Source organism: Strongylocentrotus purpuratus, unplaced genomic scaffold (genome assembly GCF_000002235.5).
Source record: "Strongylocentrotus purpuratus isolate Spur 01 unplaced genomic scaffold, Spur_5.0 spur5_scaffold_7, whole genome shotgun sequence".
Taxonomy (NCBI): domain Eukaryota; kingdom Metazoa; phylum Echinodermata; class Echinoidea; order Camarodonta; family Strongylocentrotidae; genus Strongylocentrotus; species Strongylocentrotus purpuratus.
The window spans coordinates 26,078,376-26,103,371 of NW_022145613.1; the positions used below are offsets into that span (position 1 = coordinate 26,078,376).

Here is a 24,996-nt window from a genome sequence, read left to right on the forward strand (position 1 = left end):
TTTGTTAGTTTTATCTGACTTTTAAGGCAGCATGTGCTTACAAGTAAGCAACCAGGGGGCCGACGCACAGTGGGCCAGGGACGAACCAAAGTGCGCCAAAACTCGTTTTTTTTTTTTTTTTTTTTTTTTTTTTTTTGTTTGTTGATTTTTGTTGATTTTTTTTCTTACAACTTTTGTCTTGCCCAGTTGAAGGTAACACATTGAGGAATACCTCAGTAAAATATTTAATGCCGGTATGCACAATAAGGGTATAAATTTACTCCTTCAAACAGCAAAATCCTACATATTGACAGTTTTAGTGCAAAAGTGACTTATTTCATAAATCTTTCAATTTATCATGTAGTTTTTAAGTTATTGATATGAAATTGCTCTCACATATTCCTGATAGTTTATTTCGTTGCATGAATGGGTTAAAATTAATAGAAACACAATCTTCATGATATACTATAGGGTAATTCACTGAAAAATGGACTAATTATCCATGTTTTTTTTTTTTATAAATGCAAAGAAAATGTTTAGATCTCCTCAGAACTCTGCTTCAATTTTAATACCACCATTTTCTCTGATGTCTAAGCTTTAAGTTGATACCAAATTTGGCTGCCCGATCTTGCCCGTTGTTATGTTAGAGCCGATTTCCCTTGCCACATTGCCCCGAAAAATGTGTTTCTTTTAGGTCCGCGGCTGAATCATTTTTTTTTGTTTTCAATGATAATTTATTTTCTCCATTGCTTTTCACAAACAATAACAAAATCAATACATAAAATAATCTGCATGTTAATATTATTATATAGAATATGATTTTACATTCACATCTAAATAATACAAATGAACTTTTACTATTTACATCAAATAAAGCATGAAACATGCATGCATGAAGAAGGCATGAACATAAAAAGACATTTAAGAGAAGAAGAAAAAAAAAAAAAAAAAAAAAATACTGAAAAATCATGAAGGATTCGCAGTCATAAATCACGGCGCGTGGGGCGCGCGACACACGTTCTGACACCGCGGACCAAAATAAACACATTTTTCGGTGCAATGTTGCAAGGAAAACGGCTCTATAACACGGGCAGCCAAATCTGGTATCAACTTAAAGCTTAGACATCAGAGAAAATGTTGGTAATAAAATTTAAGCGGAAATCCCTGGAAATCCAAACATTTCCTCAGGATTTATAAAAGATAAATCCCCCCAAAATTAGTTTTGCGCACTTTGGTTCCTCCCTGGCCCACTGTGCGACGGATCTAAGTTCTCAAAATTTCCAAAGAATAATGTTTCGAATTTTTCGTTATAAAGAAGACTTTGCATAATGTTTCCTCTTCAGTTGTTTTAAAATTTATGTTCGTTTTAGCATTTTTCATTGAAAGGTATTATGAGCATATAGAGTTATTATTTTCATAAGACCAAGACATTAGATAATAATATTTAAAATATAATTAAACTTTTATATTCAAATTCAAACTTTATTGATTTCAATCCAAACAGATAGGATCATTCTCAATGTTTGTACATTGGATAACACATTTCAAGGTTATAGTGTAACATGGATAATTGAGTGTAAGAATAAAGAGAAAAAGTGAAACAAATTAACATACTACTGCATGTCTCATTTGAAATGTAATACAGGGATGAAAACAAATTATATTACTCGTATTACTTTATCAACTTTTCCCCCTTTTCTTTTCAAATTATAGGAAGGAAACAAAATATAAATATATATACAACATGATAGTAAGACAATATACATATATGGTTTATGATTACCAAATTCAGATGATCGCGACAGCTCGGCCGTATTCCTATTCCAAACTCGTGGGAGACAAGGAGCATGGGAATACATAATGCATTTTACAATACTTAATTGCATTTAACAAAGGAAATTAGTCGGGTCTATTTTTTTTTTTTTTTTTGTTCAACATGATTTGAGTAGCAGGTCTTAAAAAGTAGGTTGTTAAACACTGCCTTTTAATAAAAGTTTTATGCCTTGAAGGACCTGCGACGTACAATTTATTTCATTTTTCTTTCATTTACTTCCATTCATTCTTCATATTTCTTTTTACCCCCACCCACTCTATTTTTGGTGGGGGAGGGGACTTAAGCCTCAAAAGCCCATCCCTGCCCAACTCCCCCCCCCCCCCCACCGGACACCCTAGTGAAAATACAATTGTGGCTAAATATGAAGAGCTTGATTCCAAAAGGAGCTAAATCCATATTTTACCAAAATTGAGTTTTATGTCTTAAAATAATGATTTCCTACATGGGGACAAAATGCACTATATCACATTTTAAAATGTTACCAGGAAGTGTGAAAAAATTTAGGTACAATTATCATGTTTCATTCCAAAAGGAGCTAAATCCAAATCGGTTTCATTCCAAAAGGAGCTAAATCCAAATCGGTTTCATTCCAAAAGGAGCTAAATCCACTGGCCTACTTCTGAGTAAATCACCTTTTGTATTCCTCCACTTTCCCTTTAGCCATCTACATTCATGTTGATATATATATATGTTAAAGGTGTCACCCTGGACCAATAATATAAGAAAATAAATCTACCAGTTACTTCTGATTTTTATTAAATTCCTTAATCCACGATAATAAAAACAAATCTAAAAATTTAGTAAAAATCAGACAAAATGGTAGATTTTTTTAAAATCATATATTATTGGTCCAGGGTGACACCTTTAACATATATAACAACATGAAGGTAGATGGCTAAAGGGAAAGTGGAGAAATAAAAAAGGCGATCTACTCGGAAGTACCAAAGTGGATTTAGCTCCTTTTGGAATGAAACTCTTCATAAATGCAAATACATTATTGCACAGGCTTGCAATGTCAGTGTGTGGCGCAACATTATGGTATGGAACGCCAATTATTCTCCCATTGGCCTCAAATTCCTATAACGCTTCCTAGTTTGCTTCTCTTTACTTTTTATTCTCCTAAATCTGCTTCTTTCTTATTTTCTTTTCATAGCCAAGATTACGGTAACGTCTCTATCATAAACGGGTAGGGATGGGGTGGGTGGTTGGGGAAGAGAATTTTGAATGTTGTTCGACGTTAGTCAAACAAAATTAAGAAGCCAAGAAAATAAAATACATGTAATTAGTATAATAATGAGTTTAATGATAATATAATGATAGGCAATAATGGTGATAAAAAGAAAAAAATAATGACAAATGAACGAGAAAAATAAATAAATAAACAAATGATTTAACGGACAATTAACTGAATAGATTAAAAGGTAATAAACACAAAAGAGCAATGAATGAAAAAGATGCAATTATGCCAAAAGTGCTGACAAGGCTCGAAACTTATACTCCAATCGTGTCCTGACACAAAATTGAGGAGATAGGCTTATGTTTGGTTTGGATGAGGGCGTGCCGGCTGAAACCTCCGAATGTACGATTACTGTGGCAGAAAAGGTTAGGGGTCCATACCCATCCTAAGCATAGGCGCCGGAAGTGGGGGGGGGGCACTCGTCCCCAACCAAAAAAGTGTGGGGGAGGGGGGGCAAAACGCATTTTTGGCCCCCCCCCCAAAAAAAAAAACAAACAAACAAACAACAACAACACGCCCCCCCCCCTCAAAAAAAAAGAAAAGAAAAGGAGTAAAGATGGTTTGTATTTTTAACCCAAAAGAAAATACCGATAATAAAAACCTGAATTAAATCACATAGCCTACATTGCGCATGCCTTATCAATGGAGGTTTTTATAATAGCGATACGCGCATATCGTGGACATATCGTGAGAGAATAGGAAAGCGTGTTTGCTTTTTTGTTGTAGGGGTGAGAAGACATGAGCCCCTGAACACTGGCGTACTGATGGGGGGGGGGGGGGGGGGTATTTCTTATTCGATACCAGTGATTTACAAATGTTGCTGAAATAACATGATTTTCCGGTATTTTTTCTCAATTTTTTTGTAAGTCATACCTTTTCATGCGTTCGTTGGAAAATTAGAAATTTCAAAATTTACATTCGGGCGAAAAATATGCTAATTTAGAAGCCTTCATGTCAGGGCCTGCAGAACGGCTGGGCTAGGGGGTCTCGAGCTCCACCTCCACCCTTACTTTTAAAAAGTATGTTACAGAGAAAAAGAAAGAAAGAGAGAGAAAAAAAAAATTAGAGACCGTGCCAATGTCACAAATAATTTAATGAGGTATCAAAATATGCCCATCTGACCGTAATTAAATGCCTAAAACCCCAGAGCTTCCGGGTTTTTTGCCCCCTGGACCCCATCAAAGGCCCTAAGGCGGGCCCCCGGATGCATCTAACCGTAATTAAATATCTAAAACCTCTGAGCTTCTGGGGGCTCTGCCCCCTGGACCACATCAATGGCCTTAAAGAAAGCCCCTGGATGCTCATCTAACCGTAATTAATACCTAAAAACCCCTAAGCTTCCGGGGGCTCTGCCCCCTGGACTTCCCACCAATAATGACCTGCCAGTGTCACAAAAGGTATTTAAATATGATTATCTGACCGTAATTTAATGCTTAAAAACCTTGAGCTTCCGGGGACTCAGCTCCTTGACCCCCTGCCGGGACCAGCATGTAACATGTAAGAGTGGTGGTGATGCAGATTTTTCTTCTCCCCCCCCCCCTTCAAACGTTTTTGCTCGTTACGCCACTGCCCCTGGAAGGTGAGTCTCCTGGAAAGTTTGCCCCCCCCCCCCAATCCCAAACTGCTTCCGGTGCGCCTGATCCTTAGGACGTTAGATTATGATTATAAAGCAAAATGATCTGAATGATCTTCCAAAAGAAATCCTCCATGTTATGATTTTCATAGGCGAACGAGGCAGTGTGGCCAGGCGCGGATCCACGGGGGGGGGGGGGGGGGGGGGGGGGGGGGGCTAGCCCAAAAAACTGATTTAAAAAAATGGTAACGTTAATTTAACCTTTTTAAAACAAAAAACTAAATTGGGCCCCCCTATATAGCAAAAATATATATACATATATTTTTTTTTCGCCCCCCCCAAAAAAAAAGAAGACTGTTCCTTCCCCCCACCCACCCCACTTATCCATCGGCTGGATGATTCGCTGCTAAATATTTCCTCACAAATATTATTGGACAAAAAAAAGTGCTCTTGCGCGCTCTCGCGCCAGGGGCGACGGAGCGCCTTCCAAAGAGGGAGGGCACCAACAAAAAAGGGAACTTTCTGGAAAAAAAAAATCTTCTTCTTTTTGCTCGAGGGAGGGGGGGGGGGTGTTAAGTAAAATAAAATAATGCTCACTACCCCCACCCCCCTCTCGTTGAGCCCAAAAAAGTGGTCATTATCCCCCCCCCCCCCAGCTTATTCGACGCTAAATGTTTTCTCACGAATTGGGCTCCCGCCGGCTGGATGCGCCCAGGGGCTAAGCCCCACGAAGTTCAGGGGTCTAAGGCATTTACTTAAGGTCAGCTGAGCATTCAGATGCCTTAGTGCTCCAGTGGTGGGGTCAAGGGGGAGGAGCCCTTGAAAGCTCAGGGGTTTTAGGCATTTACTTACGGTCAGATTGCAGATGAGCATATTTTGATACCTCATTGATAACGTCGTCTGTCTGACAGGTCTCTATGCTTTCTTTTTCTCTTTCTATTTCTCGATTCGTTGTATCATGTCCTTGTTTGAATTCAGTCCCCCCCCCCTTTCGTGCGAAGCGCGGAAGCTTTGACGTTTCATTTAAATATTACTCTTAATCCTTGTCTGAATTCATTTTCGCCCATCCCGCGCAAAGCGCCGAAGCTTTCACGTTTCATTAAATTATTACTATTAATTCATTTTCGCCCATGCCGTGCGAAGCGCGGAAGCTTTCACGTTTCATTTAATTATTAGAGAAAAAAGCAATTCGTTGTATCATGTCCTTGTCTCACCCTCTTCTCTCAGGCTCTTACCTCTCTCTTTCTCTCTTCTCTTTCACCCCCCGTTTCTATTGTTTGCTTTTTCTCTTCTTTTTTTTCCTTTCTCTTTTTTCTCTTTCTTTTTCCGCTTCTCTTTCCTTTCTTTTCCTTTTCTTTTTCTTTTCTTTATCCCTTTCCCTCTCATTTCCCCTTCTCCTTTCCTCATTTTCTCGACAGCAGCGCCATTTTACCGCCAATATCCTGACAGTTGGGGGGGGGGGGGCGCACCCCTCACGTCCCCCTTTAGCGACGACCCTGGATGTTATCCTATTATTCTTTTAAAAGAAATGCAATTCCTCATGCTCTCGCACCTCTCTTCTATTGTTATTTACTTCTCTTTCATTTTTTCCTTTCTCTTTTAACTCACAAAGATTCTTTCTTCATTCCCTCTTTTTTCCATCTCTCTTTTTTTGGTTTTTGCCTGGCAAGAGGGACCCCATATTATGCACACTGCAAAATTGCGTGCCCCGCCCCTTTCCAGGTAAAAAAAAAAAAAAAACCTTCTTATAATATCATCCCCCTTTTTTCATTTCCCTCTTTTTCTCCTCTCTCTCTTTCTCTCTCTTCCCCTTTTTTCTTTCCTCCTCTTTTTTCCCCTTTCTTTTTTCTCTCCTCCCTCTTTTCTTTTTATTTCTCTCTTCCTTTTCTTTCTTTTCCCCCTCCCTTTCTCCTTTTCTCCCTTTTTCCTCTTCCCCTTCCCCCTTTTTTATACCCGGGGGGCGCGGGGGGGGGGGGGTGCACGTGCCCCTGTGCCCCTGAATCCGCCACTGTTTATAGTGATAAGGCCGGACCTTGAATACTGCGTTGAAAACGAGCACGTACAATGTATAAAAGGGACGTATATAAGTTCGGGGTATTGTGTAGAAAAATTTGTAACTGTATAATATACTCGTTCGTTCGTGTCTCCTTAGATCAAGATAGTTATGTAAAGTTTCTTAATTAAAATTGAATTAAATTAAATCAAATTAAGTTCTTCCATACTACACAAAGCTTATCAATGGAGAAAGGAAAATTGACAACTATAACTTGGGAAACTTGTATTTATATTACTTGAAAGCTAAGGAACTTATCGGAGGTGAAAAAGGGACATTTTATAAGAAGGGGAAGGACACAAAAAAAGGTAAAGATGCACTTATTAAAAAGGAAAAGGGACACGTGTCTAAATGAGAGTGGCATTTATTAGAGTGAAAAGGGACAATCGTCAGAAATGAAAAGAGGCACATATCAAAGATGAAAAGGGGCACTTATGTGAGGGGAAAGGAGGCACTAATTATCAGAAAGTAAAAGAAGCACTTAACAGAAGGAATTTGAGCACTTATTAGAGGTAAAAAGGGCGGTCAACATTGATAAAAAGGGGCACTTATTAAAAGAAAATGAAAAAGGGGCGCAGTACACTTTTCAGTTAACACTATTTTTTTACCCCAGAAAATTTGAAAATCGCGCCGGCTGATATTTCGGTCAGTGAAGGGGGGGGGGGGGGGGGGGTATGAGCACTGATGTTTTTGCCCCCGAAAATTTGAGAATCGCATCCCCCCCCCCTTGAGGACAAAAGGAGGGGGTCCGTCTTTTTAAAAACAAATAAAGGTAAAATTAACCTGTTTTTTTTCCCAGGGGAGGGGGGCCCCCTGGATCCGCCGCCTGGACCCGGTCCCTCTGCCCCCCCCCGGTAATTAACGCACCGCCTCTGGCTCGAGCAAAAAAATGGAGAAAATGAAGTGTTGATAAACTTCGGGCAGATCGAGACGTACGTAGAACAAGCAGCGTCCCCCTCCATATTGTAGATAATTAAGAGCGAGGGAGTAGATTTTTTTTTAACGAATGCTAGATCGCTGTTCATGCTTGTCAGTGGCGGATCCAGGGAGGGGGCCCCTCCCTTGGGAAAAAAAACAGGTAAAAACACGTTAATTTTACCTTTATTTGAAGACGTACAGGCCCCCTCCCTGGTGCTCATAAGGGGGGGGGGTGTGATCTGCATTTTTTGGGGGGCAAAATTATTTACCGGCTGGCCTCCTCCCCTGCCGCCGGCTGGATCCGCCCCTGATGCTTGTTGGCTTTCAAAATACATTCAGCTAGCACTTCGGCTTTCCATACGTTGACTTGCAAACATGGCGGAAGACGAAGAGGTTACGCTCACCACTGAGCAGACAGAAAAAACTGCTGCAATTCCAGGTAAATCTCCGACTAATTTTATATTTATTTTTCTTTTAAACAAAATTTGTATTGCATGGTGTGTTGATTGAACCTTTCGTTCATTAAAATGCTTAAAACACTACTAAATGATCCATTATTATGAGGAATTCATGGGGGAACTAGAAATCTACTCGAGCTTGGTATCGCCTGTTAGATTGTCGGTGTTGACAAAGGTAAACTGAAGCAGGGAGCTCCGCAGGACGGCCCCGCCGGACGGACCAGCGCCTAGACCAAGGCTAGCCTGGCCCTAGGGCCTTGGGCTTGCTGCTGATAATATGAAATTTGATATTGATATTACCTAGCCTTAATTACCACCCAAAAAGTATCGCTTTTCCATTAAAATTTTGGCAACTTGTAGAGAAGAGGCAGCCCTTAATTTTGCAGCAATTTGCGTTCGGATGCGATTAGCATTTTGTTGCCAGTGCCAAAAAATCAAATGTCGCAAACACAACACAAACAGATGCTTGTGTTTATATGTCAAAGGCAGATACAGATACAGATACCCATTTGCCTTTATGAAGAGTGATGTAAACAAAACTTCCAATGCGTACATAGAGTAGTGGCTCCGGTCTGCGGCCGATCGGCGGGAACTGCCGATTTATTTTTATTGGAATACTCACAGAATACTTCAATACCCTCAATAAAGAGTCCATATACTTACTTATTAAATAGAAGTCACAAATAACCTAACTGACCCACAGCGTGGTCAGCATTGACCATGTTTCGAAATGCTTCGAGTTCCCCGGTTTGCGGGCACGCATTACCGGTTTGCAGCACGCGTACGTCACAAAGCTTTATGCTTTATGTTTTTCCTAAAAACATACACATTATAAACAATGTACACTTTCTCACGGGTTTCACAGCAAACTACTGCACAATTCAATTGCATACCGTACCGACGGTGGGGTGTGGGCCCCGCCTGTGTGCGTGAAGTTAGCGACTGTAACGACAAATTACTTACATGAATTTAATGAGGATCTGAGATTACAGTTGCTAACTTCCCACCATCGGTACGGTCAGTGATTTGCTGTAAAACCTGTGAAAAAGTGTATATCATGATGTCTTTGTCAAACAAGACCTTCGTAGAGGAGGGGAATTGTTGATCTGTCCTTGCAAGTGAAAGATTTACGTATGGGAGCTAGTACTTCATTCGCTTTATTAGCAGCAATTGCAGATTGTTGATAAAATCTGAGCTTCTCATCGAAGACCACAGAGGTCCTTTTCTTCCCTGTTTTTCTTGGATCTTTACACCATCTAGCTTTATCCCTTCGTGGATTGCCTGCCCGTAGGTGCAGGGTCTTACATTTGTTTGCATTGAAGTGGAGCTGCCATTTCTCTGACTAAATTAAATTAAATCCAGAATGATTTTCACTTCTTATCATGCTCATTGAATAAATAGAGGTGTATATTTTGTTATTGCTTAAAGGTAAATACCAGTTTGGAAACGGCCCCCTCTCAAAAAAAGGAAATAGAAGCTCTCATTACCAATCATGTGAAAGAATATGTTTTGACTAATATGTGATCACACAAATTTTGCCGCGAAACCGCCTACTAATTGATATATTTGGTAAATTATTATATCTATTTGGACCTGATAGATATAACGCATGTGTCGCGCATGTGTGCGTAGTCCCATATACATCTTTCTGTGTACAGTGCTTGTAACTTTACCAAGACTGGGCCAAATTTCATGTCATTTTGATGATTCCAGAAACTTGCAGTATACACCAATACTTATTTGCTAGATGATCAACCTTTTCTGATCGATTCAACAATGTTTTTTTCCTAATGCAATCGCATGACCATAACTGGTCTTTATCTTTAACATGACGGAACCTTACAAACTACCTATGGAGGTCACTAGTGGACTCTCCTTTCTTTTCATACAAAGCACTTTGAAATTGGTCAAGAATTTAACAAGAAATGTGGAAATTGTTTCTGTAGTGATTTACTTACCTTACACATGTTCCTGTTGATAACGAACTAACATCGGATTTATATTACAAAAATGGTGACCTCTGACGAGAGTTTGCAATGTCGGTTCTGCTGCAAACGTAAATATGTGCGCTGTACATGAAAATACCTGTTTTGGCATTGCCAACTTATATCACCATACTAGGCACAGGAACACAATCTGATTAGATTTTGGGGTATTAAAATACTAAATTTGCTTTGAAATCTCTGGGTTCTAGCCCAGTTATCGCAATGTCTCGAGAGTGATATGAGTCGTGAACTTCAAACTTTGTATTAGTTTGCATCACCATGGTAAGATACATTGATTAGATGTTGGTAAAGGAAAGTCAAATGTCAAAGGTTAGCAAGTCAATTTAAATGAAATTAAAGGTTCTTTAACCTTGCTATGATCTAACCAGTGACTATTTAAGCTATTTTAGCTGTGATCTTAGAACCTCTATTAAACTAGTATGCACAAGTTATCAGATTTGGGGATTGTCAGGTCAAAGGTTATAAAAATCAATCAACTCACTGTAATATGGGATTTTAGTTCTCATTGTGATATTCCAAGAATAATTAAAGAAGGATCTTAAATACATTTTGGTTGGGGCATATTGGAGAAGCAGTCACATTTTTCTTTCTCCCCTCCCCCCCCCCTTTTTTTAAGGTTGAAAGAAATACTGGTTTTCTCATATATATAGTATTGTGCAGTGGATATATGATGTATTTTGGACATGTGGCATCAGCAAGCTGATTCAGCATGTACATGTAGTACCTAGATTTATTTTGCCATGTCTATCCCATTGTTTTTCAATTAAAAAGATATCCTTTCTCCAGCACAAACCAACAAGAGGAATTCTTTTAAGAGATTTTCAAAATCGTAAAGGGAAAGTCTATGTTGACATAAAACCAGAATAAGGAGAGAAACAGATGCAGTATGTATGGTACATTAGGTTGCAGGTGAGTCTGCTGTATGTACAAATCAACCCCTTGTGGTTTTTTTACTTCAAAAATCATACTCATGCATAATACAAAGTATGATTCTCTCTCCTGAATACAGGATCTCACTGGGATTGAAGATATGGAGAGATGTCGCAACATTTTGGATCAGCATGACTGGAATATTGAGGTGAGTGTTCAGCTTGTCCATCAAATTTTATTTGTAATTGTTTAAAAAAAAAACAACAACAAACAAACAAACATATATATATTATATTTTATAGTTATCCAACTTGTCACTATGAACATGACGGACAAAGAAAGAGGACAAAATATACAGTTATTCATTCTACCCTCAACAATTGCTGTGGTAGACAAAGGAACATCCCTTCACTGCTATTATGTAAAAATGTGTAGAACAGGTGAATATGCATGTGGCATGTTCATAGTGTGTGCTGTACCATTTAGGTTATATTAACAGCACACTAACCTTTCATAAAATATTTATTGGAAGTGCGCAGTAAAAAGATAATATAAAAACACACACAAAAAAGAGGAAAATACTTGGGGGTCATGAATGGCAGGGAAGAAGGGGGGGGGGGGGTGGGAGGGGGAGGAGGTAACTGTTGGGCCACAGCATCATGACCCCCTTCCATAGATTTCAAGATCCAATATTCAGGCAACCACTTCTTTATATTTGGGCAGTAAATCCATTTAAGTAGATTTGAAAATGCCATTTACGTTCGGGCACTCCTTTGCATGCAGTGATAGCAACCAAAGCGCATCAAAGCAGAGCTGCCAACCAGTATGATTTTATCAGATTTCGTACAATTTTTCCTCAAGATACTATCCCCCCCCCCCAAAAAAAAACAACAACAACAAACAAACAAACAAACAAAAAAACATGCATGTTCATGGTGAGAAAGTACTTTTCAATCAAAAATGGGGTTTTTATTTTAAAAATAGCATTGTTTTGTGTGGAAAAGAATAGGATTTTTGTTCAGTTGCGGTTAGCAGCTCTACCTGAATATAAGAGGCTTTGATCCATGCATCAGTTCATTTTTGTTGTTGTTGATACAACAGTAAAAAACAACTTGTGGGATTAAAAAATACAGTTTTTGAACTCCAGAGGTTGGCAGGTTCATCACAGGTCATTCTACATGTATGTTGATTTGTTTCAGACTGCTGTCCAAGACACATTGAATGTATCAGAGGGTAAGCCGACAGTCTATGATAGGACTACGCAGGCAAGCCAGCCTCCAGTACGCACACCCGAGGTCAATACAAACCCTAGGGACCAAAGGTATGTTCAACTCTTATCCAACTTGCAATTAATAAAGATTGATCTATTCTTTCCTTTATCCTAACTTGATCTCTCTCTGTCATGCTTTTCACTCTCCCCTACTCTTTGCCTTCTCTCTTATTCCCTCTGTACGTTCTTTTTTTCTCTCTCATTTGCTTTCTGCTTTGTACAACTAATTCTCCTGACTATATATTGGAATAGTCCTTGCTCTTGCTCTCTCTCTCTCTCTCTCTCTCTCTATCTCTCTGTCATTCTCTTCCTCTTTGCTTTCTCTAGCTATCTCTTTCATCCTTCTATCTCTTGCTCTCCATCCCTCTCTATCCATACAATCTGAGTACAACAGAATGGCTTCAGGCCACCACCACTTTATCCCATAAGGTTTTTACTTTACATAAACAAAAGACAATTTCCGGTAACTATATTCATAAATTATCTTTAAAAAAGTTAACTTGCATAAACCGGAGCTAGTCAGAAGTAATATGAATAATTTCTGATGAATTATGTCACCCTATCGTCAGAAGGGTCAAGTCAGGTCACATTGCTGACGAAGGCGGTAGTTGACCACCTGAAAATTGTGAAGGTGGCTTAATATTTTATATCAAGATTAAAAGATTAACTTTCAAACATACGTATGACCAATACAGATGAGCTTTCATAATTGAAGGTTATCCTATCTTCTTTTCTCTCTCTTTCTATCTCTCTCTTGCCGACAGGATATTCACAGTAGCGAGGCCCACGTCCTCCTGGTTCCAGTGGAGTTACATGATGGTCTTCTTCCCCTTCCGTTTTTTCTATACCACAGTTTTTGATATTGTTCGATGGACACTAAGGTTGATTTGGCCTGATCCCAGGCGTATTGTTACGGATCCCCGGGGAGACGTTCTTTCATTTATCACGTCGTATGAAGAGAGATACGGAGCAGCCCATCCTGAATTCTATAGAGGCAGTTATAGTGAGGTAGGTAATACAAGTATGCTTTAGGCAGGGTCTAACAGTAACGCTGTGTTCAGACATGCAGCAGTAAAGGGTTTTTTAATAAAAATGTTGTCAGAAAGCGTAATGCGCTTCATATTACCTATCTTATAACACAAAGCTACGTGAATATGCGTAGGACATTTGTTGCGCACAGTTGCCATTAATTTGGGGTGGTTTTTTGCGACGTACCTAAACAAGCCTTAAGTGGGGCCCAGTTTGGTTGCATGACATGTGCTCTGGGGACAATTGATCTGCAGTCTTTATATCCTACTCTAACAAAAGTCTTTACTCCAACCCTGGACCAAATACAATACCTAACCTCAACCCTAGTCCGGGGCTCAAAACTAACAGGCGTCAAGTCCAGACCATTTATACACTCTCTAAAATGTTTGATCCAGACCCCCCCCCCCCCTCCCCTGCCCTTCCAAAGAAGTTAGCGTGGAGCCCAGCCTAAACCTAACCTAAAACCCAATTGCAACCATAAACTTAACCCTATTTCAATGAATAATTAAAGCCCAGAGCAGTTTTTAACAGAGAAATCATTGATGCAATAGTTACTCTTCACACTTAAAAATTGAAATTTTACCAAGAGCCTAAATGCACACAAACCCTTAGGTTTTCAGTCGGGGGTTCCAGTGGAAAAAAAAAGTGCAGAGAATTGTTATGATATTGTATGAGAAATGATATGGACCAACTGATCCAGAATTCTGGTGAAAGTATGTAAGGCATGCTTTACGGGTCAGTTTAAGATGAAAATTGAGTTCAATGAGTTCTGTGTTAATAATAATTGTAATAATACATGTATATATAATAATTTGGGTCTTATTTATGCAGGGTAGACATAAATACTACTCTTCTTGCAGACTTGAAATGATCACCCCAGCATTGCAAGATGCCCTTTTCATACACCTGGGTTGAGAGGGTTAAATGTGGGCAAAGCACCTTGTCCATAGATGTAAGAACAGAGCAAGCATTGAATCAGGGGTCCTCTTGGATGAGAGGGAGTGGGAGTTTCGTGGCCGAGTCGTCTAAGGCGCTTGACTGAAGATGCGAAGGTCGAGGGTTCAAATCCTGACACTGCACTAATATCCTTTGGCAAGATATTAACCTGCACTTGCTACTCTCCACCCAGGTGTTAAATGGGTACCCGGTAGAATGTGACCGTCATTGTTGGTCAAAACTTCTTTTAGCGTTGAGTAATGCCTGGCTTAGATGCTCCCCAGGGAGTGGAGATTGTGCACATAGTGTGTGCGGGCAAGCTCTGAATCCAATGACTGGGGTAATAGTATATCTGTAAAGCGCTTTGAGACATTGTATTAAGTGCTATATAAAAGCGGAATATTATTATTACTATTACAGTCGAGATCCTCCACCAATATACACGATCGTGTTCCCAGCCAGGTGGCATGGTATTAATGAGTTTTCTTTGTTTGCTCCTCAGGCATTAAGTGACGCCAAGAGAGACCTCAAGTTTTTATTAGTATATCTCCATGGTAATGATCATCAAGATACAGACCAGTTTTGTAGGTGAGTACGATCATGCTTATATGTGACTTTGAGTACATGGTGAATACCAAAAACGATTGACCTTCATATCTGTTATCAATGGAATATACATAAATACATTTACATAGACTTCAATGCAAAAATTGATAAGTAACTTGGGTCTAAAAACAGTGGTCTATCGTCTATTGGATACTAAAAGGTAATACAAAGTTCTGGTATGGGGTCATGCATTTGGTTCAAATGAACATATTGGAAGCATATGCGATCCAACAATATTCAATGATCGTTATCGCAGTTGAAATCGAGTGTAAAGAGATGAAATTGTGATTAATAAACTTTTTATGTTGTATAGCTCCCTCTCACGATTGAGCTTTAGCTTCATAACAATGTTTCTTGACTAAAATCGACCCATATTTTATTCCCGTTTTGAATTATATATCCGAACTGCATATTCCGAGATTGTCATGGTTGCAGCTATCATTGTATGGCAGTAGGCGCTATTTGAAATTTATCGGGAGCACAGATAAATTTGGTATTTTAATTTCTTGAAATCCTTAGCGTTTTAGAGCCCAATTGTGCAAAGTTGCTCATTCTAGCACTAGGTTTCACGATGGTAATTTAAATTTTGACTTCCATCATCCAATCCTGTTGAAATATTACCAAAACTTGTATTACCTTTAATATATCAAATACTGATTCAAAATTCAAAACATTTTCAGAGATTTGGGTCTATGCTGTTAGACAAACTGATGTAGAAAACCAAAGCTTTCATTACACTGAGAAATTATCAATTTGTATGAACTTAAATTATAGGTGATGTTAAAGTTACTTACATACATAGTGCCTTTAAAACAGAACTATATTACATTAATGTATTTTCCTTTGCAGAGACACGTTAGGTAATGCTGATGTCATAGAGTTTATCAATGCTAGTCTTATATTTTGGGCTGCGTCTGTCAACTCACCGGAAGGATATAGAGGTAAGAGTGTATTGCTTGTTTATTTGTTTGTTGGGGGCCTATTTGGGGGTGCTGTGGCATTTTAGCTGGATTCCCTAATTTTTTTTGCATACATGTTGAATGAATTGGAATCTACAGTTGGCTATAAAAAAATAAAAAAAATTTAAACCATTTTTTAGAGAAAAGAAATATTGAAGCATTAAAAACTAAGAAATATCAGCCCAAAGAGGGAGATTTCCAACCGACTGACCCATGTTTCGGCACCTAAAGCGCAATACAACATCTTTTTTTTTTAGGCCCCATAATCATTCACTACATTGCTCATAGGCCACTGATGCATGGGTGGGTAAGGAAGGGGATCCTTTTAATCTGTTTTCTCATCCCGTCCCCTCTCCCTCTTTTTATTTCCTCTCCTACACTCCTATCATTTTATTTTTCTTTTTTTTCCTCCTGACATTTTGATCTCTGAACTTTAACGATTGATGGGAACACTTTGTTTTTTTCTGACCAGTATCATTAGCACTTCGAGAGAACACCTACCCCTTCCTAGCCCTCATCGTACTCCGGGACAACAAAATGACGGTGGTGCTGAGGATAGAGGGCGCCGTCAGCGGGGAGTCGTTGATAGAGCGAGTGCAGCGGACGATGAGTGAGACCGAGGGTTACTTGGTGGCCATGAGGATGGGGCGTCAGGAACGGAACCTTAACAATACCCTGAGGCAGGAGCAGGATGAAGCCTATAGGGAATCCCTTCGGCAGGATCAAGAGAAGGTATTGTACAAGGTTTTATTTTCATGATTTTAGTGAATCACTCGTGCACTGATCGCAAATTTAACAACATGTGACAGGGATGCCAGAAAAATCGCCCCAAATGACCATTAACCCTTACTGTACTGGGCTATTTTGAGCACCTCGTGACGGGGGGAGGGGGGGGGGGGGGAGGCCCCCCCCCCCCCATGATCTCGGCGGTCGAAAGTCTGTTGTACGCGAAAATTTGCATGTTTGTAGATATTTACGTAAGGAACAAGATGGTATAATTAGTTTTTTCCAAATATGCTAATTTTTGTTGTTATAGCCTAATTAATTATGCAAAATGCTAATTTTATGCATTTTACAGAAAACTCTTCATATTTGTCTGTAAACTTGTGAAGAATGTTAAAAATGTATTGAATAAATGTTTCCTTCATCTCATATTCATGAGGTTACATTATTTTTCTGATATTTGAAAATGCATAGGTTAATTTGCATAAATTATGAATATGCATTCATGAATATCAAATCTAGAAATATACAGGGAACTAGAATCATTACAAAAGTTGTCAGACTCCACTTTTGAATGTTAATTGAAACCCATTATTCATATAAAACTTTTTTTCTAACACAAAATAGTTATTTTGATTTAATTAATAATGATAATTTATGCAAATTTGATGCGATTTTCAAATATTTATTTTCTTTTGTATTTTATTGTTTTTTATTTCTTATTATATCTATTGTTTTATTTCTAATGTATTCTTTTGTTCTGGAATACATCAAGTTCCTTTGAGAAACATATAAAAAGCAATTTGATATCAATTCATAGTATTCACATTTCTGCTTGTACATGAATATATGCAATTATAGCATATATTTGATGACATGCGCATACTAATTGTTACGTAACACCTTACAGGTATATCCGATTTCGACGAAAATGGTATCAAAATGTGCGTAAGACTTGAGGGAAAAAAGTCATGCAACGACAATTCAAAATTCTAAGCGGTTGCAGCGCAATATACAAAAATGTTGAGGAGGGGGCCTCCCAGGCCCCCCACCCCAGTACAGTAAGGGTTAAAAATGAGTAGGGGTTTTGAGGCTTGAGCGGCACACGCCCGTCCAAACCGACTCTGAGTATCTCCCCCCCCCTCAGGCTTCGCCCCTCTCGTTCACTTTGCTCCCTCGAATTTTGTTCCCACACCCCCCCCCCCCCCCCCCCCAGTCATGAAAAGAAATTGCTGCCCCTGATCGCTACTGTGTGTGCTCAACAAATTGGCACAGTCATGCAAAAAAGGTCATCTTTGGTACAGGGTTGAAGTGAGGGATTAGGTGAGTGTAGGATATTGACTATGCTGGAGCATGTGTCATCAAATTGTTTACCACACTACCCTTGAATGCCTAGCTATGTTTGTAGAGGTGTCGTGATCTTGTGGATACATCACTGGACTGTGGATCACAGGTTTCATGGTTTTAGTCCCGCCACGGCATTAATTCTGCGGCACTAATGTACTTTGGCAAGACATGAATCTCCATTGGCCACTCTCCATCCAGGTGTTACATGGGTATGATCTGGTAGGATGCGAACATTAATGTTGTTTGACTGGCATGTGTGAGCTTGTAAAATGGCACCTGGCCGGAATACTCCCCAATAAGTGGAGCTTGTGCCCAATCATGAATCCAAATCTGATCATTATCCCCTCGGTCGGTACGTCTGTCCATAACAAATCTGGTTTCCGTTTGATAACTTAACTAATGTTTGACAGATTTTGATGAAATTTGATATGCAGGTACATGGTATCAAAACACAGCCTAAGTTTGATTTTGGAGTATGTAGGCCTAAGGTCATAGCTCATTAAATATGCAAAAATACTTAATAATACATATCTGAAAATGTGGTTTTCATTCAATAACGTAAGTAATGTTGTTGAGTATGTATGTCAGAGGTCACAGCTCATTAAATATGCAAAATTAGCTCAAAATAGGCCATTTGTGCCTGGCGAGGGGATGTTACGCCTTTCAATGAATCGTTGTTATAATTACTCTTAATCTGTTAATGTTATTTCTGCATTGTAGGCCAAAAAGAAGAAAGAAGAGGAAGAGGAGAAGAACAAACAAGAGCAGGCGGAAAGAGAGCAGGAGGAAGAGAAGCAAAACCAGATTGAGGTAAGTCTAAACACTTGTCCTTAATGTCCTAATCTTCTGGAGGGTATATGGAAGAAAACATTTGCAATAAATGTGTGGGAAATACTTTATTGTATAAACTTGACCCCTACTATACTTTACTGTGTTGTGTTGTCTTGCCTCATTTGATTTTGGCCTGCCCTGACCTGTAAATGCCTTGGATTGTGTTGCATGATTTAAACCTGTAATGCTCTTTATTATGATCTTGACCTATACAGTAGGTGTACAGTGAAATGCTTTGAAAAAGAATCCTCAAGGGAGACAAGAAAAATGGTCTTTACAGGGAGGTGGTCTTTATGTACAGGTTCTTTTAGTACAGGTTTCAATGAGAACCAAGGCAAACATAACATGTGGTCTTTAGAGACAGGCGGTTGCTTATTATAAAGTAGGTTTGACTGTGTTCTTTTAAAGGAATCCGGTAACTTTGTCTCAGATTCTGAAACAAAATCCTGGATTTAGCTCAAGCTGCAATGATAATTCTAAACCTTTAGGTCAGTCAGGAACCCCATTACTTTTACAAGTCGATCGCCTGTCTGATTATCAAGATATTTTTGATTGAAAATTGAAATAAAATTTTGCATTGGCCAAACGGTTTTCATAACACTACAGTCTATTGGGGAAAACGAGTATGGTAAAAACTGGTCACTCAAAGGTTTTTACATTTTTCTGAGGCCCTTTTTTTTTTTAGGGCTTCAATATAATATCATATCACAGACACTGATAACACGTAGAGCCGTCCATCTCAGATTTAACATTGTTAAACGATCCCTTTAATCTTGAATACCTAGGAGAGAGCGAATCGTAGGATAGAGAAAGCAGCCCTCCTTCCTGATGAACCAGATGCTAGTAACACCGATGCCGTTAAGATCCTCTTCAAACTTCCCAATGGCAGACGACTTGAACGGAGCTTCCTCAAGACATGCTCATTAGAGGTATGTATCATGGTGAAGTTCAGTTTTATTGATCATGAACAATTACATGTCATAGAAATCATTTTCCGGCTGTTTCTCAATTTATATAACATCAATTAACATACATGTACTATCGATTTATACAAAATGCAAAATCAGGAATAAATACAACACACAATAGAACATGAGAACAGAATGGTAAAGGCTTTGGTATAGAAACATAATAACACAAATTACAACTGTAGACATACCAGAGACCACTACTGGTGATATCGTTATACGGTTAAATAGGCAGATTAACAAAGTATAAATAATTGTGCAGTACATCCATATATCCTAAGTAACTGATTCTGCAACTAATAATTAACAATTAACAATTACCTCCTGAACCTGTCATTGTACAGTGTCATGGCACTCGAAAGTATGCTTTAGAAATAATTTACAACTTTGGACCTAATTGTGACGATATATGTTTGTTTAGTCCTGTGTACATATATCTATGTCCAGTGCTTTTGATTGTTTGTGATTGCCGGGAAGATTTGGTGAATTATATGATTCTAAAATATTGTAATACACAGTTGTTTCTATTAAAAAATATTGTTCAAATATTGCACGCTCCAACGTTCAAGTTCAACACAACAAGATACATGAACCGGACAATTTTTTTTTCTTCCAGAGGTTACTTTTGTATGCGTTCTACGTATGTGCTATACTGCACTCTCGTGCACATATAACAAATTGTTGAGTGTCACATGACACATTGTCAGTCAATAGGATAATCCAGAAATATCCCGTTTTATACAAACAACTATTCTGATTACTTCATGAGTATATCTTTCAAAATACATCAATTGATTGCCTGAATTTGCCACCTAGGCAAAAAAGGCATTAAGAACAGTGTTATAATCAGAATTCAAAAACACCTGTAATTAAAAAAATGAAACCTAGCCTGTTCTGTAACACCACTTCTATACACTAGATAAAATCCTATAAGTAACTGTAACATGTTATGCATTTGTTATTATTGTTTTTTCCTCTTTTGTTATCTTCTCTTGAAATTGCAGGTCCTTTATGATTATGTATATGTCCAAGATGAAGTGCCAGACGAGTTCCAGCTCCAGACGAACTACCCTCGCCGTGTACTCCAGTGTTTACCGACCGAGGAAAACGAGACGGTGCCCTCTATAGGTGATGCAGGCTTGAGCTCGCGTGAGATGTTGTACGTTCAGGACATCAGTGATTAACAGCTTGTTGTTGCGTTGTATGCTGAAGTGCGCCCTCGGTGTCATGATGGAGATGGAGATTGAAATATGGACTGAATTCCAAGCACGATACGAAGCCTGGGAGCTGTTCGCATTGGATATATTGAGCAAGAGTTGAAAGCCAGCGAGTTTGCCTGTTTCTATTTGGCATTGCATAGTTCAAATCGGCTGAACTATCACTGCGATGTAAAGCAAGGAGTTTGCATTGCAGGCTGGGGAGGGAGGTTGCATGTATCTATTGGCATGGCATTGTATCTCAGTGCTATTTCCCCCACCTTGTATACACTACTTGTGCAGTACTTGTACGAGCATTGCAAAGAACAGTTGCAGAGAACAATTGCAGAGATTATTGCAGAGCACCTGATTTTGGGGGAGAGGACTCCAATATAGCTTTCACAATCGACAAGAAAGTTTTAAAATATGTCTGTTGTTGTTAGTGTTTGGGATAGGATGGGATGAAAGTGGGATATTGCTGGAGGCAATGTGATGTCCAGTATGAGTGCTTCTGGCTTTAGATTCTGAAAAGAATTGGTTCTTAACAATATTAAAGGAATATGATGGTCATGAGAGTGGATTCAATACTGTTATTGATCGATTACATTCATGCTTTATTAAGATGGTTAGGATGTTGTAGGAGACATGTGACTGCAATAATTGCTCTGAAATGATCCACCATGATTTATGTTGATACTATGTGATACTTAATTTGAAACGAAAAGGATCAATAAAACGTGAAATTCAAAAAATAAAAAATGCTCTGTGGTGAATTCCTAATTTTGCCAGAGAAATGAATTTACTGGTACTTTAAAATTTGGATTGCCTTTCAAAGACCCCCCCCCCCCCTCCCATTCCTCCTGAAATGCTGTCTTGCCTTTATATATCCGATAAGCAGCAATTATTATGTCAATGTTTGTTCTAAGTTTGTTCTCATGCTTGCACTTCATAAGGCCTTCAGATTATATTGTGATAACAAAAGCCAGAACACTTGGGGAAGCTCTTCAAAAGACAGTAAACTGGCGCAAGTTTCTCAATGACAAATTACAAAAATCAGTGACAAATCTGCTGATAACCAATCAGAAGCAAGGATTTAAGTAGCTTATAACAACAATTGTTATTTGTCACTAATGACACATTTTGTGAAATGCCCCCCAGTACAGTAATATATTTGCTTTTTCCCTCTGATTTGAGCTTAGAGTACATTAGAGCCTCCTATGCACATGGGACAGCAAAACTCGCTAAAAAAAAAAAATCTGTTGTTAGAAAATAAAATGGTGTAGGCAAAGTGTGCTTCAAATATTTACCTTATAATACAGGGATATGTAAGTTTGTTTATGGGCCTTGGATGCACGCATCTACTGTTTTTGTTTCATTTTTTTCATCCCGTTTGCCGTCCATATTCCTGCTAAATGTTCAATTATTTTATTGTGCCAAAATCAATAGTATCTCGTCCAATCGATTGTAACTTTACAATAGATAGTGAGTCATGTTGATTTTATGTCACTGATGTACACAAAGAGTAGGAATTGATTTCATCTCCCCAATAATCAGTCAATCATGACTTTACAATACATACATGTGTAGTGGCTTTACATATATGTAAATGAGGCATTATCTCTCTCCTACTAATTGACATGAATCTGACATTGATTTTATGGTACATAATGCATTTTTGCATATTTCAATTGATTGCAGGTCAGTCTAATATGTTACAGGGCCAACAATACTTCATTAACTTATTATAGGAAATCAACATTTGTATAATGAGGCATTATCTTTTTTTCAACTTACTGATATGAATCTTTCCTGGGCACTTTGCATAAAATTGACCATTGATAGTAACTATGCAATTAATGGTAAATTCCATGGTAACCATGATTCAATTGGCTGTTGAATGATGTTGCCATGGTAATTACCATTGATAGCAAAGTGGTGCACCAGTCACACGGCCGAACCAACTACACACCGGCCCCAAACCGCCAAATTTGTTGGCAATAGGGAGTCATGTAAATGCTTGTCTGATTTGTAGTTGGTCTGGAGTCTGTCTGGAGTTGGTGTTGTTGGTGCGACTGATGTATTACCACCAATGATAAGTTGTATGCAACATGGCCCAGAAGTTGGTGTGCTCTCATGTTCTCTGTATTCCTTTTCAGCTGCTCAAGGTATTTTCTTGAGCATTTTTTTTCAATCCATCTTCTGTATTGTTTACCCATCGAGATGCACAAAAAAAAAATATTGTTCAAAAGCACTGCTTAACTCTCATTTAAAGGGATAGTTGAGTTCTTGTTTAAGACCCCAAATGCCTTCAAAGTGCATGGTTATTGCACTTATTCTTATTTATGACATTTCTAATGCCCTTTTAGCACCTAAGATTGCTATGAAGGTAATTTTAGATCCCAAAATTTGTGAAATTTAGATTAAAAATACGATCATACCGATTCAGCTCCACTTTAAAAACATATGGTGACCGTTAATTAATTAATAATAATGCATGGGCCTGGTTGTGCGTATTATGACCTACACGAAAAAGCCAACGAAAAGCCAACATTGGCATTGGCTGGAATAAAACGTATAAAGGGCCATCTCGTTTTTTTAACGGCTGGTTCAAAATTATTGAATATTTGTGGGGCCCTACGAATATTAAAAATGGTTATATTTATGGATATTTCAGCCGTCTCTGCACCGATTTTGATCAAACAAAGACGATTTTGTCATTTGAATTGTATGTTCTTTCAAATTTGACACTCATCTTTTCACTATTTCACAAACAATTATTTTGTGTAGCGCCCTCTGCAACAAAACTCAACTATCCCTTTAATGTTTAACTGGTTTTGTCAAGCATCATATTCCTTACTAAGTATGTAACTTGTGAGACTTTCTTTGTATTTTTATTAGTGTCTGCAGTAGCAAATTTCTCTGTTATATTCATTTGGTGTGTGTTGTATGTGAACAAAAATGATAGGAATAAATGTAATTGATTAAGAATTTAAAAACATTATTAAGAGTTAAACGTAAAATGAGAGCACTTTGCATCTCGATCAGGATAGCAACAGATTTAGAAGTAAAAAAATACACCGTATTTCAATTCTTAACATAATGAAATTTAATCGAAGTTACAAAATGTTGAAGATGATAACAAAAACCGTTGAAGTTACGACTTTGAGCAGCAAATCAAGGCTTGTATTGTGTTCTTCCCTGCAAATTGTATGTGCCTCTTATTACATTTTATTTAATGAACAAAATGTTATATGAAACACTTTTAACTAGTGCTAAATTTACTTAAGTATTTCCAATTTACAAGTGCAACATTTCATTCAGACCTCCAATCCTCTTTTTAAGGTCTATCTTAATTATTTGTGATGAAGAATAATTTATTAAATCTATAATTTATGCAGATAAGATACAAATTCATATTTAATGATGTTACCTATAAAATGAAATACTAATCAATGTGTAGGTTTCATAGAATATATTTGACAATCTTAGTATTATTTCGGTACTAAAGTTTCTCATATTCTATCAATTTATTATATACATGCATTTCATTTGTTTTGTTTTGTATACATATGTTTCTTTGTTTTGTATGATTTTCTTTTTTCTTCGAAAGATTGTATTTGATGATTTAGATTGATTTCGTAGTGCAAACAAAACTGGAATGGGCCCAAAAGACAGAGGTATATTGTATGGGGATAATAAATAATATCAGCATTTGTTTAAAAAGATCAGATTGCAAATTTGTGAGTTTTGTCCCACTTTTTAGTGGATGTGTTATTTCAAAATGCAATGTGACCTTATAATAGATGGCCCTCTTATTTTACTGAGTTAATACACGTACAAATATTGTTAACATTTGTAGGAGAGTTTACAAAAGCTAATGAAAACATGTTTTGCAATATGTGGTGATCATGGGGAGTTGAGGATTTTATGCAAAGGGTGGGGGTCAAATTATCCCTCCCCAACCCCCCTACTCATCAGTCAGAAAGCATTTAAAGGTGAACTAATAAATTAATCATTTAAAACAGTAATGATTTGTTGCTTGTATTAATTTCATCAAGGTTTTGTTGGCATTTTGGTAGCTGTTGTCACAAATGCTTGAAGTGATTTTTTAAATACTTAAAAAAAAATGCTTTTCCGTTTTGGTTTTGGTTTGTTTATTCTTTTGTCGAGAGAAACAAGAAATGAGACACCTGTTTTTACAAG

At 38.1% G+C, this 24,996-nt stretch overlaps 1 protein-coding gene across 1 annotated transcript; it reads left to right on the forward strand.

The window, feature by feature from the left end:
- The first annotated feature begins 7,954 nt into the window (after positions 1-7,954).
- LOC574675 (FAS-associated factor 2) lies at positions 7,955-24,821 on the forward strand. Its single transcript, XM_030973903.1, is given in 11 exon segments — positions 7,955-8,014; positions 8,016-8,033; positions 11,068-11,136; positions 12,128-12,249; positions 12,963-13,206; positions 14,666-14,751; positions 15,619-15,710; positions 16,201-16,460; positions 18,519-18,608; positions 19,415-19,558; positions 20,602-24,821. Coding segments are annotated over 11 exon segments (1,350 nt in total). The 5' UTR covers positions 7,955-7,969; the 3' UTR covers positions 20,782-24,821.
- Positions 24,822-24,996: the final 175 nt, after the last annotated feature.